We start from the raw sequence: 16,353 nt of genomic DNA, 5'->3' as shown, positions 1-16,353 counted from the left end.
ACAGCGAGCAGAGGGTCCTTCTCCCCAACAAACACGATTGTGAGGCAAGTTCTAGAAAGATAAAAACAACCTGCCTTGTGGGTATGACTCAAAACAAGGTTAAGAGAGGTACAGTGAGACGTTTAGGGTGCTGCTAACTGGTGAATACATCTGTTGCTCCTGAATAACAGGGTTCTTTGGTCATTCCCTTTGGCAAATACTTGTTAAAGTCCTACTCTGTGTGGGGTACAGAGGTGACAGAGATAGAGCAGGGTTCCAGGCTGACTCATCATAAAGAACAGGGCTGCTAACCTGCAGCTTGTAGCCTTTACGAAACATTGTTATTGGAATGCATCGACACACACATGCATTGATGGCTGAGTAAGGCTGCTCTGTATTCAAGGTTAACGTAACGAGCTGCAAGGGAGGCTATGCTGCTCACAGAGCCAGAAATGGTTTTTCATTGCTGCCTTCCAGTCGCTGGGATGCACACGGTGAAGGGAGGGTGTTGCGTTGCAGGTGTAGGTTCAGTTCTGCTCTACCCCAAAACTTCTTCAGGCCTCCTTTACAGTGGGCATTAAGTCGTCACCTGTAAACCAAATCCTTTAAGCAGCGCGCCTCCTTCAGAGGGATGAGGTCATATGGACAAGGCTGAATGATCCCCTTTTGTTATAAATAATAGAAATATGGGGCTGACTATAGCGTTATTGGTCAAGATATATTTCCATTAATATAATTCACTGTCCTGAAAGATACTAACTGTGAAAGCATAATTACAATTACAATTAGTGTATTCAAACTTCTCTGGATCAACATGTGAATAAAAGTAGTGAGCTGCACAACTTCTTGCTGTAAATCTGTTTGTACTAATGCAGTTAACTTTTTGAGTAAACTCCAATAGAATCATTCAAAGGATTTATAAATCAATAACATTCATTCCATTGTCACCATCTACAGAGAATACATTATCTTCACGGCTGAGAACACAGTAACCATTCTCTCATGGTGTCTTCAAGTAACAGCTCTTCCCATCCTCTGTTCTTCATCTTGCTTGGAATCCCAGGGATGGAGAACTATCAGTTTTGGGTTTCCTTTCCATTCTGTGTCATGTATGTTGTGGCTGTGACTGGAAATATCACCATCCTACACATAATCCGAATTGACCACACCCTGCATGAGCCCATGTACCTCTTCCTGGCCTTACTGGCTATCACTGACCTGGTCCTGTCCTCTTCCACACAGCCTAAAATGCTGGCCATACTCTGGTTTCACGATCATGAGATTGAATACCACGCCTGCCTCATCCAGGTGTTCTTCATACATGCCTTTTCTTCTGTGGAGTCTGGGGTGCTCATGGCCATGGCCTTGGACCGCTACGTGGCTATCTGCTCTCCCCTCCGACATTCCAGCATCCTGACCACAGCTGTAGTCATCAAGCTGGGGGCAGCTGTCATGGTGAGAGGGCTGCTGTGGGTGAGCCCCTTCTGCTTCATGATCTCCAGGATGCCCTTCTGCCCCAACAATGTCATTCCCCAGTCCTACTGTGAGCACATGGCTGTGCTCAAGCTGGTGTGTGCGGATACCAGAGTCAACCGTGGATATGGGCTCTTCGTGGCATTTTCTGTGGTTGGCTTTGATATAATTGTCATCAGTGTATCTTATGTGATGATTCTGAGAGCCGTGCTGAGGTTGCCCTCGGGCGAAGCCCGCCTCAAAGCTTTTGGGACGTGTGCTTCCCATGTCTGTGTTATCTTGGCTTTCTATATCCCGGCCCTTTTCACCTTCCTTACTCACCGCTTTGGCCACCATGTGCCCCGAGTTGTGCACATCATGTTTGCTAATGTCTATCTGCTGGTTCCTCCCATGCTCAACCCCATCATATATGGAGTTAGAACCAAACAGATCAGGGACAGGGTTGTCCGAGGATTCTGGAAAAAAGACCCTTGAGCCAGGTCATTGATCATAGGACATAATCAACAAACTTTCACAGATCAGTACACTTTTTCAAGGTATCTGGAATCCCTTCCGGAGAAGTGGAGCAACTTTCAAATTACCCAGAATGAGAGATTTGAGACCTTTTGTAAATAAGACATGTTTACTTAACCTGTTCTTGTCATCATAAGAAAAACAAATAAAATATTTCCCAGTGTTAAAGCACTAAATGCTTTAAAAGAATGCCTTCTTCTATGGATTATTAACATAAAAACATTATTTTTAAATCTTGGTAGAAGTATAATTTGAAATATAGTTTGAAACAGAGATGAAAACTGTGCCTCAAACAGATAACGCTTAATATATTTTCCCCATTTTGGAATCTCAGTATAGAAACAGACTTTTCAAAACTAAAGTGTGTCTAAAAGGCTTACATAAATTCATTATTTATATCAATAAAACAAAAAACCCTTTAAATTTAAAACATGGAGCAGGTGACTGTTGTGTGTCATTGAACTAGCTCATCACAATTACATGAAAATGTGAAACTAGTCAATATATAACATTAAAAACAACAATTAACAACAACAAAAAAAAAACAACCTATAAGTCTTGAAGGCATTTCAGAAACTGAGAACATATTACAGAAGAAGCTTTGATAAATGCTAGGTAGTGTTATTACTGGCCACAGGAGGTATGTATCATAGATTTCTAAATTTATTCTTCTAAAATGCTATGTTTTGTTTTGTTTGGTTAAGATGTTTCAGTTTGCAGAACAACATGACATTTCAACACTAAATTTTAATAATTAGCTTTAAATGATAGATCAGGATGTTAGTGTGAGAGGAAAGTAATTAAAATATCAACAAACATATGCAAAAGATATTGGTGCCAAAGAGTATGGAAAAGAATTTAACAGTTCTTGAGGTCAGGGATAACATAATAAATTAATATGTACAACAGTTTACAAACATTCAGACAACATTGTTACCAAATCTCAACTTCTTAACCTTAGCAATGAATTTTAAGTGAACTAAAGACTTGGTTTTTCATATCTAAAATCCACTGAATCTCTGAGAAAAAAAAATTCAAAATGAAGGACAGATTCTTTGGAAAATAAAGAGGAAGAATTGTGTCATAAGGAAAATACATTCTAATGTTTTAGCTGAATGGAAAATCTATAAAATTCTGATCACACAATTAAATGGTAATTTCTTTCAGAATTATCATCTTTTTGAAATTAATTACAATTTATTCATTTTGTATCCTAGCTGTAACTCGTTACCTCTTTGTCCCCTTCCAATCTCACCCTTCCACCCTCTGCTCCTCCCATGACCCTCCCCATGTCCAATGATAGGGGCGGTCCTCCTTCCCTTGCACATGACCCTGGCCTATCAGGTCATATCAGGACTGGCTGCATTGTCCTCCTCTGTGGCCTGGTAAGGCTGCTCCCCACTCAGGAGGGAGTGATCAAAGAGCCAGCCACTGAGTTCATGTCAGAGACAGTCCCTGTTCCCCTTACTAGGGAACACACCTGGACACTGAGCTTCCATGGGCTACATCTGTGCATGGGTTCTAGGTTATCTTCCTGGATGGTCCTTGGTTGGAGTATCGGTCTCAGAAAGGACCCCTGGGTCCAAATTTCTTGGTTCTGTTGCTCTTCTTTCGTTTTTGTTTTTTTTTTTTTTTGGTCTTTCTTTCTTTTCTTCCTTCCTTCCTTCCTTTCTTTTCTTTAAATATTTTTTAAATAATTTTATACATACATTTGTATGTCAGCTGTAGCCCTCTTCCTCTTTTCCTCCCAATCCTCCCCTCCCTCCCTCATCTCCTCCCTCCTCCCTGCTGGCTTCAGAGTCCACTGACAGGGGAGGTCCTCCTCTCCTTCCATCTGACTCTAGCTTATCAGGTATCTTCAGGATGGCTGTAATGTCTTTCTCTGGGGCTTAGTAAGGCTGCTCCTCCCTTAGGAGAGAGGGGAAGTTCAATGAGCCAGTCATTGGGTCTGTTGCTCTTCTTGTGGAGCTCCTGTCCCCTCCAGGTCTATCTCCCCCTTCTTTCATAAGATTCCCTGTGCTCTGCCCAAAATATGGCCAAAAGATGGTCTCAGCATCTGCTCCAATACCCTGCTGGGTAGTCTTCCACAGGCCCTCTGTGGCAGGCTCCTGTCCTTTTCCCTGTTTTCTCCCTCTTTCAATGTCCATTCCATTTGCCTTTCCGAGTGAGAATTGATCATCTTACCCAAGGTGCTCCTTCTTGCTTAGGTTCTTGAGGTGTACAGATTTTAGTATGTTTGTCCTATATTATATGTCCAATATCCACTTATAAGTGAGTATATGCCATGTCTGTCTTTTTGTTTCTGGGTTACCCCACTCAGGATGATCTTTTCTAGTTTCCACCATTTGCCTGCAAATTTCATGATGTCCTTGTTTTTAATATCTGAGTAGTATTCCATTGAGTAAATGTACTACAGTTTATCCATTCTTAGGTTGAGGGAATGGTGCTTATCTAACTAGATGTCTACATGTAGAAAAAGGCACATAGATTCATACTTATCACCTTGCACAAAACTCAAATCCCAGTGGATCAACGACCTCAACATAAAGCCAGGTACACTAAATCTATGAGAAGGGAAAGTGGGGAAGAGCCTTGAACTCATTGGCACCGGAGACAACTTCCTGAACAGAACTCCGACATCTCAGGCTCTAAGATCTACAATTAATAAACGGAACCTCTTGAAACTGAAACGTTTCTGTAAAGCAAAGGTCACTGTTGAAAGGACAAAACAGCAGCCTACAGATTCACCAACCCTATATCCGACAAAGAGGTAATATCCAAAATACAAAGGGAACTCAAGAAATTAAACACCAACCAACAAAATAATCCAATTTAAAAATGAAGTACAATGCTAAACAGAAGAATATCAAGTGGCCAGGAAGCACTTTAAAAAATACTTAATGTCCTTAGTCATCAGGAAAATACAAATAAAAATGACTCTGAGATTCGATCTTACACTGATCAGAATGGCTAAGATGAAAAACTCAAGTTACAGCACATGCGGGAGAGGATGTGAAGAAAGGGGAACCCTCCTCCATTGCTTGTGAGAGACAAACTTGCAGGACCTCTCTGGAAATCAATTTAAAGTTTTCTCAGAAAACTGGGTATATGCTGCTCTTGGTCATATACCCAAAAGATGCCCATGTACCATGCCACAAGAGCACTTGCTCAACTATGTTCATAGCAGCTTCATTCATAATAACCAGAATCTGGAAACAACCATGATGTCTCTCAGTCGACGAATAAAGAAGCTATTGACAATTGATGTCTGCTAGGAAAGGAAGAGTAAGTGTTCCTCAGGGATGTGGGCCCTGAAAAGCTACCCTTGCTCCAGTGGATTGTTCTTTAGTCACTCAATAGTCTTAGCACTAAATGGGCTCAGTGGGCTTAAGAAGAAAAAAGAGAGAGAGCGTATATGATTGAGAAGGCAAGTAATAGGGAAACTAAGGGTGAGATTGGAGGGGAAAAACAATGTGTATTTGATCAAAACACACATATACATTGTGAAAGTCTCAAACAACAACAAAAATCAGATTGACAATATCAAAAACAATATAAAAGATCATGCATAAATTCCCATGACAGTGGGAATAATGACTCAGATGTCTCATGGTGATATGACCAGATCTGTGAACCTACATGCTTTGAGTTTACCTTCTCATCATTTATTTTTAGAGCATCAATAATGAACCGTTCTGCATCATTTTACAATCACTGTGGCATCAACCACATTGCTATGGTTAATTTCAATTGACGACGTGATTACATTAAGACTTATGACACACAGGAGGAATTTTAATGTGCTCTACTTTTGAGTGTGTCCGTGACAGCGTTCCCATAACTTGCAGGGAAGTCCAGTCCTAACTCTGGACAGCCAGATCTTATGGACTGGGATGCTGGAGTCAGTAAAGGAGAGACGGTGGCTCAGCTTCACCATTCATCTTTCTCTGCTTTCTGGCTGTGGACATGATACAACCAATTACTCCATGCTTCTACCACCATGCCTCCTCTACTTGATAGATGCTATCATCATGGCCATGAGTCAAATAAATCTTCAAGTTGATTCTTGACAGCTGTTTGGTCAAGCAACAATAAAAGACACTAATACACATACAATCATCAGCCGGACAAGTGCAGGGGAACTTGAAAATGCCTCATGGTATATCAGCACTGTGCACTTGCTGAGTTTTTCCCAGCTAGCACTAAGGGCATGAGCCATCTAGCATCACTACCTAGTACTCATTTATGCAAAATACAGATGTGTGGAAAAAATTAGGGAGCTATGAGGTAAAATTTGGCCAAGAAGAAATAAAGTCTGATGGGTAAATTACTCTCTCTTATAATTTCCTAGGTAGACTATCATCAAGCATATTTGATAAACATGCAGATGCTCAGATTTTTTGGTTCTGTTGCTCTCCTTGTGGAGTTCCTGTCCTCTCCAGATCTTACTGTTTCCCACTTCTTTCCTAAGATTCCCTGCACTCTGCCCAAAGTTTGGCCATAAGTCTCAACATCTGCTTTGATAGTCTGCAGGGCAGAGCTTTTCAGAGGTCCTCTGTGTCAGGCTCCTGACTTGCTCCCTCTTTTCTCCTTCTTCTGATATCTATCCTCTTTGCCTTTCTGGATAGGAATTGGGCATTTTAGCAAGAGTCTTTCCTCTTGATTAGTTTCTTTAGGTGTACAGATTTTAGTAGGTTTATCCTATATTATATGTCTATATGAGTGAGTATATACCATGTGCATCTTTCTGCTACTGCGATAGCTCACTCAGGATGATCTTTTCCAGATCCCACCATTTACCTGCAAATTTCATGATTTCCTTGTTTTTTATTGCTGAGTAATATTCCATTGAGTAGATATACCACAATTTGTGCATCTGAGCACAGGGGTTTTTCCTGAGACTGATATTCCAACCAAGAACTATGCATGGAGATAACCTAAGATCCCTGCACAAATGTAGCCCACGGCAGTTCAGTATCTGAGTGGGTTCCATTGTAATAGGAACAGGTACTATCTCTGACATGAACTGATTGGCCTGCTCTTTGATCACCTCCCCCTGAGGGGGAAGCAGCATTACCAGGCCACAGAAGAAGACAACGCAGCCACTCCTGAGGAGACCTAATTGACTAGGATCAGAAGGAAGGAAAAGAAGTCCTCCCCTATCAATGGACTTGGGGAGGGGCATGCATGCAGAGGGTGGAGGAAGCGAGGGATTGGGAAGAGGGAGGGAACCACAGGGGGGATACAAAGTGAGTAAAGTGTAATTAATAAAGAAAAAAAATAAAAATAAAAAACATGTAGATGCAGTTATGCAAGCTTAGGCAATATCCATTCATTATAATGTCTGGCACGTTTTGATTTGCCAGCACTCATTTCACATTTCTTCTGTCTGTTCTATGATGATGAAACACAGTCACTGGACACAGTAACTTTTTTTTCTTTTACCATCTGGTGAAGTGCTAATTCTTGTCAGTGCATGGTAGTGAAAGAACCTAGGTTCTTTGTAATTCACTGGTGTGATGTTAAAAGATAAGTTTTTGTTCCATTTTATGGCCCTCCCAGAAGTGCACAAGTCATTTCAACACTGACCCACTGAGGTTGTTCTCCACCCTTCCTCTGTGACAACAGTGGCAAAGCTGGAAAACTCACACACATGGCAAACAACAGTCTGGCTGGGGCAGTTTCTGCTATGTCTACTCTGCCCTAGGTAGGTACACGCACCTTAAAAGCTTCATATGACTAAGAATCTGGGCAGCGGAGCACATAGCCTCAAACTGAGAAGAATCTGGGCAGCGGAGCACACAGCCTCAAGCTGAGAAGAATCTGGACAGCGGAGCACACAGCCTCAAGCTGAGAAGAATCTGGGCAGCGGAGCACACAGCCTCAAGCTGAGAAGAATCTGGACAGCGGAGCACACAGCCTCAAGCTGAGAAGAATCTGGGCAGCGGAGCACACAGCCTCAAGCTGAGAAGAATCTGGACAGCGGAGCACACAGCCTCAAGCTGAGAAGAATCTGGGCAGCGGAGCACACAGCCTCAAGCTGAGAAGGTGGCCTGTCATGGACTCTCACTGAGACACAGATGAATGCGCATGTAGAGAGCCTCTACGCTGCTAGGAACAGCAGAGCCCTCTCCCCAGCAACGTCTTCACATGGAAGGGCCTTCGGGCAACAGGGAGGGCAGACTTTTTTATAGGTGCTAAAATAAAGACACCTCCATGATTTTTTAAGCATAGAAGAACAAAAGGAATGCTTCTCCTTGGTAGCTCCATCTCATCCTTGTGTCTGCCCTACTACTTTATGCACAATTGTGGTTAACTCTTGTTAGCCAAATTTCTCACAGCTTTGCTTGCATGTTAATGACTTTTTATATAAACTCTATCTGATCAAACTATTGTATGGTTTTTGGCTTCATATTTGGCCCTTGACATGGGTTCTAACATAGCATGTTAGCCTTGATTTGACATGAGTATTCTTCCATTCATATTCTGCAGTTACATTATCACTACTATAAGCAATTTGTAACTAAGACTCTAATGCCCATGTTCAGAAGGCTGAATATAATCTTTGATGTGAAATAACAGGCTAAATTAGGAAGACTCTTGCTTGTAATTGACATGGCATGTTTCAGCTAAAAGACAAGAAACTTTTATGTCAACTGTGGCTCTTGTGTGTTTTCTTCCAGTTTTGTGGAAGAAAACATGGACTTGTTATCAGGGTCAGAAAACTTGATAAAGTAGGAATACTTAAAAAGAATAATGAAAAAGTGGTATAAATCTCACTCCTGAAATAGTCACTAAACTGTTGACTATTAATTACATAAGCCTCCAGATATTTAAATCTTCTAATGTTCCATGACAGTAAGTAGCACCTTCTTACTTTCCATCAGAAATTTATTTGTTCCCATTCAGGGACATGCAAAAATCAAACTTGAACATTGTATCTTTCACAGGATCTTGCTTCTCCAGGCGAACTGCATTGCACCCAAGCCAGTCACCACTCAGGTCTTATCAAAGCCTGAGCGCGAAAGGCAACTTTGTTAATATCTCAGGAGAGAATAAACTCTCTGCTGAACGTAACAACTAAACCTGCCTGCTCGCATTGACTGGAACCAAGTAAGTCTCATTCCCCAAAATGGGTAGTTGCAGTCCCTAATTCACGAGCGCAATATTCTAACTGGGTGTGGATTCTGCTCTATGTGACACAAACTTCAATGCCAATGCCCCTGGAAGACAAAAATTATCAAACACTTTCCCCAAACATATCTGTCCATATAAAAATGCAGCCACATTTTGGACAACAGAATATCTGAATCCTTTGATGACTATTGCACACAGATGTAATTTCTCAAGATAATGAGCACCCAAATAAATCATCATCTTTTTTATAAAATTGTGAAAGAAAGTGATTAATAGACTTCTGGATAATAATTTAATAGTGAGCTTAATGACTTTTCCTGTCTACTGTGGTTATTCTTCAACTTCTTAAGCATACAAGAGATTGATGTAATTATCATCTGAAAAACTCTCAGATTTTACCTAATATCTGTGGTTTCTTTAGCATGTAACAACAACAAAAAAAAGACAGATTCACTCATACTAGACTTGAATTCAAGATGCTGGTATGAATTTCAGCATTTCACCAATAATAGAGTAATTTCAAAAGCAGTCAGAGAACCAAAATTTTTGTGTAAAACAGCACAACTCATTAAAATATTTCTGTATTATTAAAAATAGAACAACTGACTCATCTATGGTTTCCCACATTAAAGCTAGACTTTTTCATTGAATAGAGAGTCTGAATTATTACTTTATACAAATTAAAAACAGCATTTATTAAATAAGTAGTTATTAACCCACAGCAACTCATGTTGTCTTGAAAATGAAATAATAATTTAAAATGGGATTAATATGCATTTACTGACACAGAAACTGAGTGAGCAAATATCATACAACCTAGAATTTCCATACCTTGACATCTGAAACTTTGGTACTATGAGTAAAATTACCCCATTCTATGAAATTGTTTATTCACAAATGTTGCTTTACACTGAGATCATTATTAGATTTGGCTCTGCTTCTGATTTAAAACCCTGATAATAGCCTTCCGAATCTGCTTCGTCTTCACACTGTAGATTATAGGGTTGAGCACAGGAGGGATGAGCAGGAAGACATTGGCCATGATGGTGTGGACAAAGGCAGGTGCTGAATGGCCATAGCGGTGCACAAGAGACAAGCTGATGAGAGGGATGTAGAAGATGGCGACAGCACTAAGGTGGGATATGCACGTATTGAAGGCTTTCTGCCGCTCCTCTGAGGAAGCGATGCTGAGGACAGCTCGGATGATCAATACATAGGAGAGCAGGATGCAAGGGCAGTCAAACCCTGTAGTGGAGAACAGTGCAAAGAGACCAAGAATGCTATTGATTCTGTTGTCTGTACAAGAGAGCTGAATGAGATCCACATGGTAGCAGTAAGAATGCGAAAGAACCAGAGACCTGCAGAAGGACAGCCTCTTGACAAAGAGCACGACTGGCAACATGACAGCAACGTTCCTTATCAGCACAACTATGCCAATCTGAGCAACCCTGGCATTGGTAAGAATAGCGGTATATCTTAGTGCAGCACAGAAGGCCACAAAACGATCCAAGGCCACGATCCAAGGCCGTGGCCAGCAGAACTCCTGACTCCATGAAAGTAAACCCATGGAGAAAGAACATCTGGGCAATGCAAGCATTTAGGTTGATCTCTCGAGCTTCAAACCAGAGGACACCAAGGGTAGTGGAAAGTGTGCACAGAGACAAGCTCAGGTCTGTGACTGAAAGCATGGAAAGGAAATAGTACATGGGCTCGTGGAGGCTCTGCTCATGAAGGATCACCAGCAGGATCATGCTGTTCCCAGAGAGGGCTACTACGTACAGGAGACAAAAGGGAATGGAGATCCAGACCTGAGCTGCTCTCAGGCCTGGTATACCAGTGAGAAGAAAGGTCGGAGGTTGGGAATTGGTATTATTGAGGATGAGCATAGTGGAAGCTGGGAAGAGAAGAAAAATCAGGTCATTGAACATAACAATGCATCTATACCTTGTTATATAAACATCAATCTAGCACTTAATCCTGCTAACGCTTAAAGAATTTTAATATTTTCTGATATCCTAGACGTGTAGGCTTTTCTTCCAGCTTCTTGGCATTTCACAGTTTTTGAGTAAACAGATTTACCTGTTCCAAGTTAAGTTTCTTAAACATTCCAAGCAAGCCTTTCCTTTAGGGGTAACAAAAAGCCTCAAAAAAAAAAAATCACTCCTATCTATAAAACTTCTCAGTAAATACGAAAATAATACAATGAGAAATATCATTTTCAAATTTTTAAAACTGAGTTTTTGAGTCTAGTACATGGTACTGAGAAAACTAAGTCTGTTTTTAGCAATGTGACCACTAAACATTCTTGGTAAATATTCAGGACATTGGCAAAGTGTCCTGGGACATGTAAGTCTGCCTCTTGTCAAGTCAATTTTTTACAGCTCCTTGTGTTCCTCATATTTTATTTGTTCAATGTGTATGATTCTATCAATACCCTAATCCTAGTATTTAGGTATTAGCACATGCATTTTACATATAAAGCAATTACATCTCAGTAATTTAATCATTAAATAATTGCCCTACTACCTTGGCAAATCACTACCTGACCCGAGGGAAAACATCAATTTGAGAAAAAATAAGAAAAAAAGAAAGAGAGAGAGAGAGAGAGAGAGAGAGAGAGAGAGAGGAAGCAAGAATGTAAGGAGAGATAGAGAAAGAAAAAAGGAAAAGAGCAAGGGAAATCGGGAAGAAGAAAGGAGGAGGAAGATAAAAAGAGGGAGGAAGGGAGAAAAATCCTGTTCTTTTAACATAATAAAGACTGTGTTCTAACAAATAATGGCACAGGATACTACTAAAATCCAGACAAGCGTTGTACCCAGAACACACACAATGTGGCAGATGCAAATGCTTTCTTATCTATATCCAATCGTCATAAATGTTCGAGGAAGTAAAATTTCTCTCCTCCCGCTCTCTTACAGCTGGTCTAAGAAATTCGCCTAAAAGTATACAGTTAGACAACAGAATAGTTGGACTTTCTTTATCTGAAACTAATGCCTTCTACTCTATAAAGGTCAGAAACACACAGGAGGAATCTATCTACCATCCAGGATGACAAAGTTCCTGATAAACAGTTTCCAGAGACACACGGTAGTGAAAATGGCTCATTAGGTGTAGGTTATTACATGTCAAATATAATTCTAGGTAAGTTGTGTACATGTGGGGCTTCTTAATTTTTCTGGGACGTGACCTTGGCATCAGTGCTTCCTGCGCGCCAAGGCATCCAGGCTGCACTTTGAACAAAAGCTCATGCCCCAGTGGCTCACTTTAGTGGCCGTCAAACCCTCAGTGTTTGTTGCTGGCAGTTCTTCCTATTTTCTGGCCCCTCCTCTTGGGAAACTGGTCTCTATAGTTATTTCCAGATGGCAGATTCCTTCTTTCTTTTTTGTTTTGCTTTTGTTTTCTCCTGATAAACCCATTTTAAGGCTTCACCTAAATTTCTTTCTAGTATCAATCATCTGCCTATTGTCAAATCATTTTTTAAAGAGTACCTGGACCACTTTCAACTTCTGCTTTATCTACAGAATGTCAAATTTCAATTAAATATTGAAATTCCAATGTCAATTGCTAGAATCTAAACATGAAAATAAAATTTATTTGAATAAAAGCTGTGTTGCTTCTCATAAGTAAAAGAAAAATCAACTTTATGGACTCTATCACTCTATCATATTCTATAGCTTCCCTTTATAACTTTAATGACCATATAAATACATCATATATAATATAATTATATATTGTTATTTTCAAGGAATGGTCCAGCTTCTAGAAATTTTACTGTTTATTTTATTAATTTAACTGACACCATTTCCAATCAATTGTTAAAACACTTTTACTCAAACTTTCTTTCTAAATCTACCTCAGCTTTCTCAGAATACAGTATCTCTTATCAATGTTCATTCAATCTAACATGAACTATTAAATTAGTTTACAAATAATTACAACTTGTTTTCTCATACTAGTATGTTAGTATGAGATGGAATGCCCCAAAGCAATGACAACTGTACTATTAATTAGTATTTTATCCATACCAGAAAAAGTATTAAGAAAATGATCTTTTAAACTGAATGATACTAAGAAAACTATATACAGCATTTAAGTGAAAATTATAATCTAAATACTATACATTCATTAGAAAGAAATGTTGATTATTCAAGTTGACAACATAAAAAAACTAGAAAAACATTAAATAAAAAGCAAAATAAACAATCAAGAAGATAAAAAGTTAAAATAAATTCATTGACAAAGCTAATATAAGTGAACTTTAAAAAACTAATTCAGAAAAATAATGTAAAAGACAATAAAACAATACACATAGTTAAATAAATATACCCTTAAATATGATGTAATGGTATGTATAAAAGCATATGCATGCATATATAATATATATGAAGTAGCTATTTTGATAAGAAACATCAATTATCAAACTGATATAGCAAGTTCAATTACAAGTAATAATGAAATAAAATATGAAACCAAATCTCAAATAACTAAGTCAGCATCAAATAAGTCCATCTATGGGGAAGATAACTCACCAATTTGCAATAAACTAAATTGTGACTAATTGAGGGTGAGGGAGTTAGACACAGGAAGACGTAACATCAAATACATGTATCTATACACAAGACAACAATGACATAAAGCCACACCTGCCGGAGAGCTTTCTCCCTGACAAAGAAAAGAAGGATACAGAAAGGACTCCACTTTCAAATACTCCTCTCTCCCTTCCCTAGCTTTGACGTCTCCCGGAAAGACGCGCGTCTGCCATCTTCCTGTTGTACTTAATGCCAGCAGCCCCTCAGGCCGTCTTCTGACCTGGTCCTTCTGCTCCAAGCCCTTCCGCCCCACCCATGTGCTTGACTCTGCTTCCTCCCCCCTCCAGTCAGACTTCAGCCGTCTGGTTCATGGGCTTTGCCATAGGGTCTTAGCCTCTCACCTGCTCCTGGTGTTTTACCAACAAAAGGACCAGCGCGCTTTCTGCCAGGTCAGACACATGTAGGCGCTGATTGCTCTGGTAGTTCACAGCCCTGACCCTCTCATATGGACGTCAAGCCAATGCCCCTGGGGCTCCAACCAGGCGTGACGAGGAAAATTACCTAGGAGGCTCCTCACGCTGCACGAAGCAGGTCAAAATGCCTGTTTGCTTCTGCCTCTCATTTCATTATCTTCAAAATACGTTTCAATAGAGATGTCCTTTATTTTTCCATTATCTGTAGATTATAGTTTTCGTAGAGTTCGGAGAATGAGCCATCATGGACCTTCTTTCCCTTTTCTTTTCTTACTCAAGCGAACTACCGCACCGCAGCGCCCTCCTCAGCAATGCATACGACCTGACACACATTCTCAGCTACTGCTCACGTTTGCGTTTAAGTTGTTCAAGTTTCAAAAGCGGTTCGCTTCCGACTGGACTACGATTAAACCTCAGTTGACAGAGAAGTTCAGCGAGTTCTGTCCATCTGTACTCCCAGCCACTTGGAGACAGAGTTAGGAGAAGTAGGAGTCTGAGCTCATCCTTGGTTGCACACTCAATCCAAGGATAGCCTTCTCAAAAGAGAAGAACATTTTTAATGTAGAATACTACCTAAAAAAGAATCCACCATGTGACATAAAAAGAATGACTTGAGCCATTCAGAAGTGAGAAGAAAGCTAACTCTTAAAATGGCTGTTGCTCACTGTTATCTAAATTTTGTTTAGTGTATTTTGGACCACGTTTTTCTGAAACTGGTGTTTTTTTTTCTTAGAAACTCAAATTGTAGCTACAAAAAAAAAAGCTAAACTTTCTTTGTTACCTCACTAATGACATGGCTATTTGTTAATAAAAAAAATTAAATCCTTGAAAATCATGATTTGCATATCAATATCTTTTTAATATGAAAATGATGATTCCGGGCTGTACCTGGGCCTATGTTCTGAGTTTCTGACATCTTCAGCTCTGAGTCAGACTGTGTGCAAGACTCTAACATACTGCAGTGACGTATCATGTCAACTTCCCTCCTGTGGTGACATTGGGAAGCATCTGAGTCCACGTCACTCAGACATGCTTATCACGTGACCTACCGCACACTTACTTGCGCACCCCAGCACCTGCTCCAGATTCTAATTTCCTTCAGGAAAAAAAAAAAACTCTACATAAAAGATAAATTATCTTCATTGTTGCTTGTACAAACCTTCTATTATTTTCTCTGTTGTGTTTATACTTAGTTTGAAAATATAACGATGAATGGCTCCAACAGTTTTACCTGAATACTTAGGGTTATGTAGTGGGCATCACCATCAGCCCTCTTACTGACTACAGACTGAGAAGTCTTGCCCACTCATTAGGTTGAGCCATAATATATTCAGATAAGTTATTTAAAATGTTTTATAAAACAATTTCCAGGGATGCTTCTATCTCAGGTCTTTATTCCTTTCTATTCTTGATACAATGTGTGTGGTCTCTTGAGAAAACAAAAAAATAAACTTTATCTGTGATTGACAGATTTTTTATGTACATTGACAGACGTACAATGACTTCTCATTGTAGTTTGTTTTCATTTTTCTAATGATAAACAGTGTTGTGCAAATTTTCACCTCTGAATTGGTCATTCACCTATCTCTCTTTGTGAAATGCTTAAACACGTTGCTTGCCTGTAATAAGTTGTCTTCTTTTTTATGAATGGGTCATGAAGATTTCTCTGTCAGAAGTTTTATTTATGAATATTCACACTGTGATTTGTATTTTCAATTTTATAATTGAACTTTTTTCTCTTATTGAATTCCATTCTTGGTTATATTTTTTTTCTTTTTGTAGTTATGTCTTTTATATTCTTAAATCCTTTCAGAAAGGCTTACTCTGGCAGCTGGTGGGAGCATATGCAGAGACCTACAGCAAAACATTAAGTAGAGGGAGCCCAAATTGTAGATCTGCATTGTATCACTCTGCTCAGAGCAGGGGGAACCCCACAGAAGAAGGGTAGGAAGAATGGTAGGAGCCAGAGAGGCCAAGCACACTTGGAGAATATGACCCACAGAATCAACTAAGCAGGGCTCATGAGGGCTCACAGAGATTGAGTCACCAACCTTGGAGCCTGAGTGGTTCTAAGCTAGTTCCTTGCAAATATGTCATGGTTGTTAACTTGATGTTTTTTAGGAATTCCTAACAGTGAGAGTGGGGGTGTCTCTCACTTTTTCAACTGTCCTTGGGACCCTTTTCCTCTTAGTGGGTTGCCTTGTCCACCCCTGACATTAGGTTTGTGCCTAATCTTATTGCATTTCGTT

General features: G+C 39.8%; 2 protein-coding genes across 3 annotated transcripts; one reads left to right on the top strand and one right to left on the bottom strand.

Moving 5' to 3' along the window:
* The first annotated feature begins 978 nt into the window (after positions 1 to 978).
* On the top strand, positions 979 to 9,755 carry LOC110566026 (olfactory receptor 52R1). Of its 2 annotated transcripts, XM_060366284.1 has the most exons (2): positions 982 to 1,896; positions 9,735 to 9,755. In XM_060366284.1, the coding sequence occupies exons 1-2, from the start codon at positions 982 to 984 to the stop codon at positions 9,753 to 9,755; spliced, it is 936 nt and encodes a 311-aa protein (XP_060222267.1). The 2 variants fall into 2 exon arrangements, with proteins under 2 accessions (XP_060222268.1, XP_060222267.1); XM_060366285.1 differs by lacking the exon at positions 9,735 to 9,755 and having other exon boundaries at positions 979 to 1,926.
* A 269-nt stretch (positions 9,756 to 10,024) lies between these two features.
* LOC110566033 (olfactory receptor 51F2) lies at positions 10,025 to 10,988 on the bottom strand. The gene is given in 2 exon segments (XM_021663814.2): positions 10,025 to 10,630; positions 10,632 to 10,988. Coding segments are annotated over 2 exon segments (963 nt in total).
* Positions 10,989 to 16,353: the final 5,365 nt, after the last annotated feature.

This window comes from Meriones unguiculatus, chromosome 14 (assembly GCF_030254825.1).
Source record: "Meriones unguiculatus strain TT.TT164.6M chromosome 14, Bangor_MerUng_6.1, whole genome shotgun sequence".
In the NCBI taxonomy this organism is placed as follows: domain Eukaryota; kingdom Metazoa; phylum Chordata; class Mammalia; order Rodentia; family Muridae; genus Meriones; species Meriones unguiculatus.
This window is presented reverse-complemented; position numbering and strand designations above follow the sequence as displayed.

Bases quoted from the DNA above. Each gene is read 5' to 3' on its own strand.
- LOC110566026 (XM_060366285.1), top strand. From the start codon at position 982: ATGGTGTCTTCAAGTAACAGCTCTTCCCATCCTCTGTTCTTCATCTTG.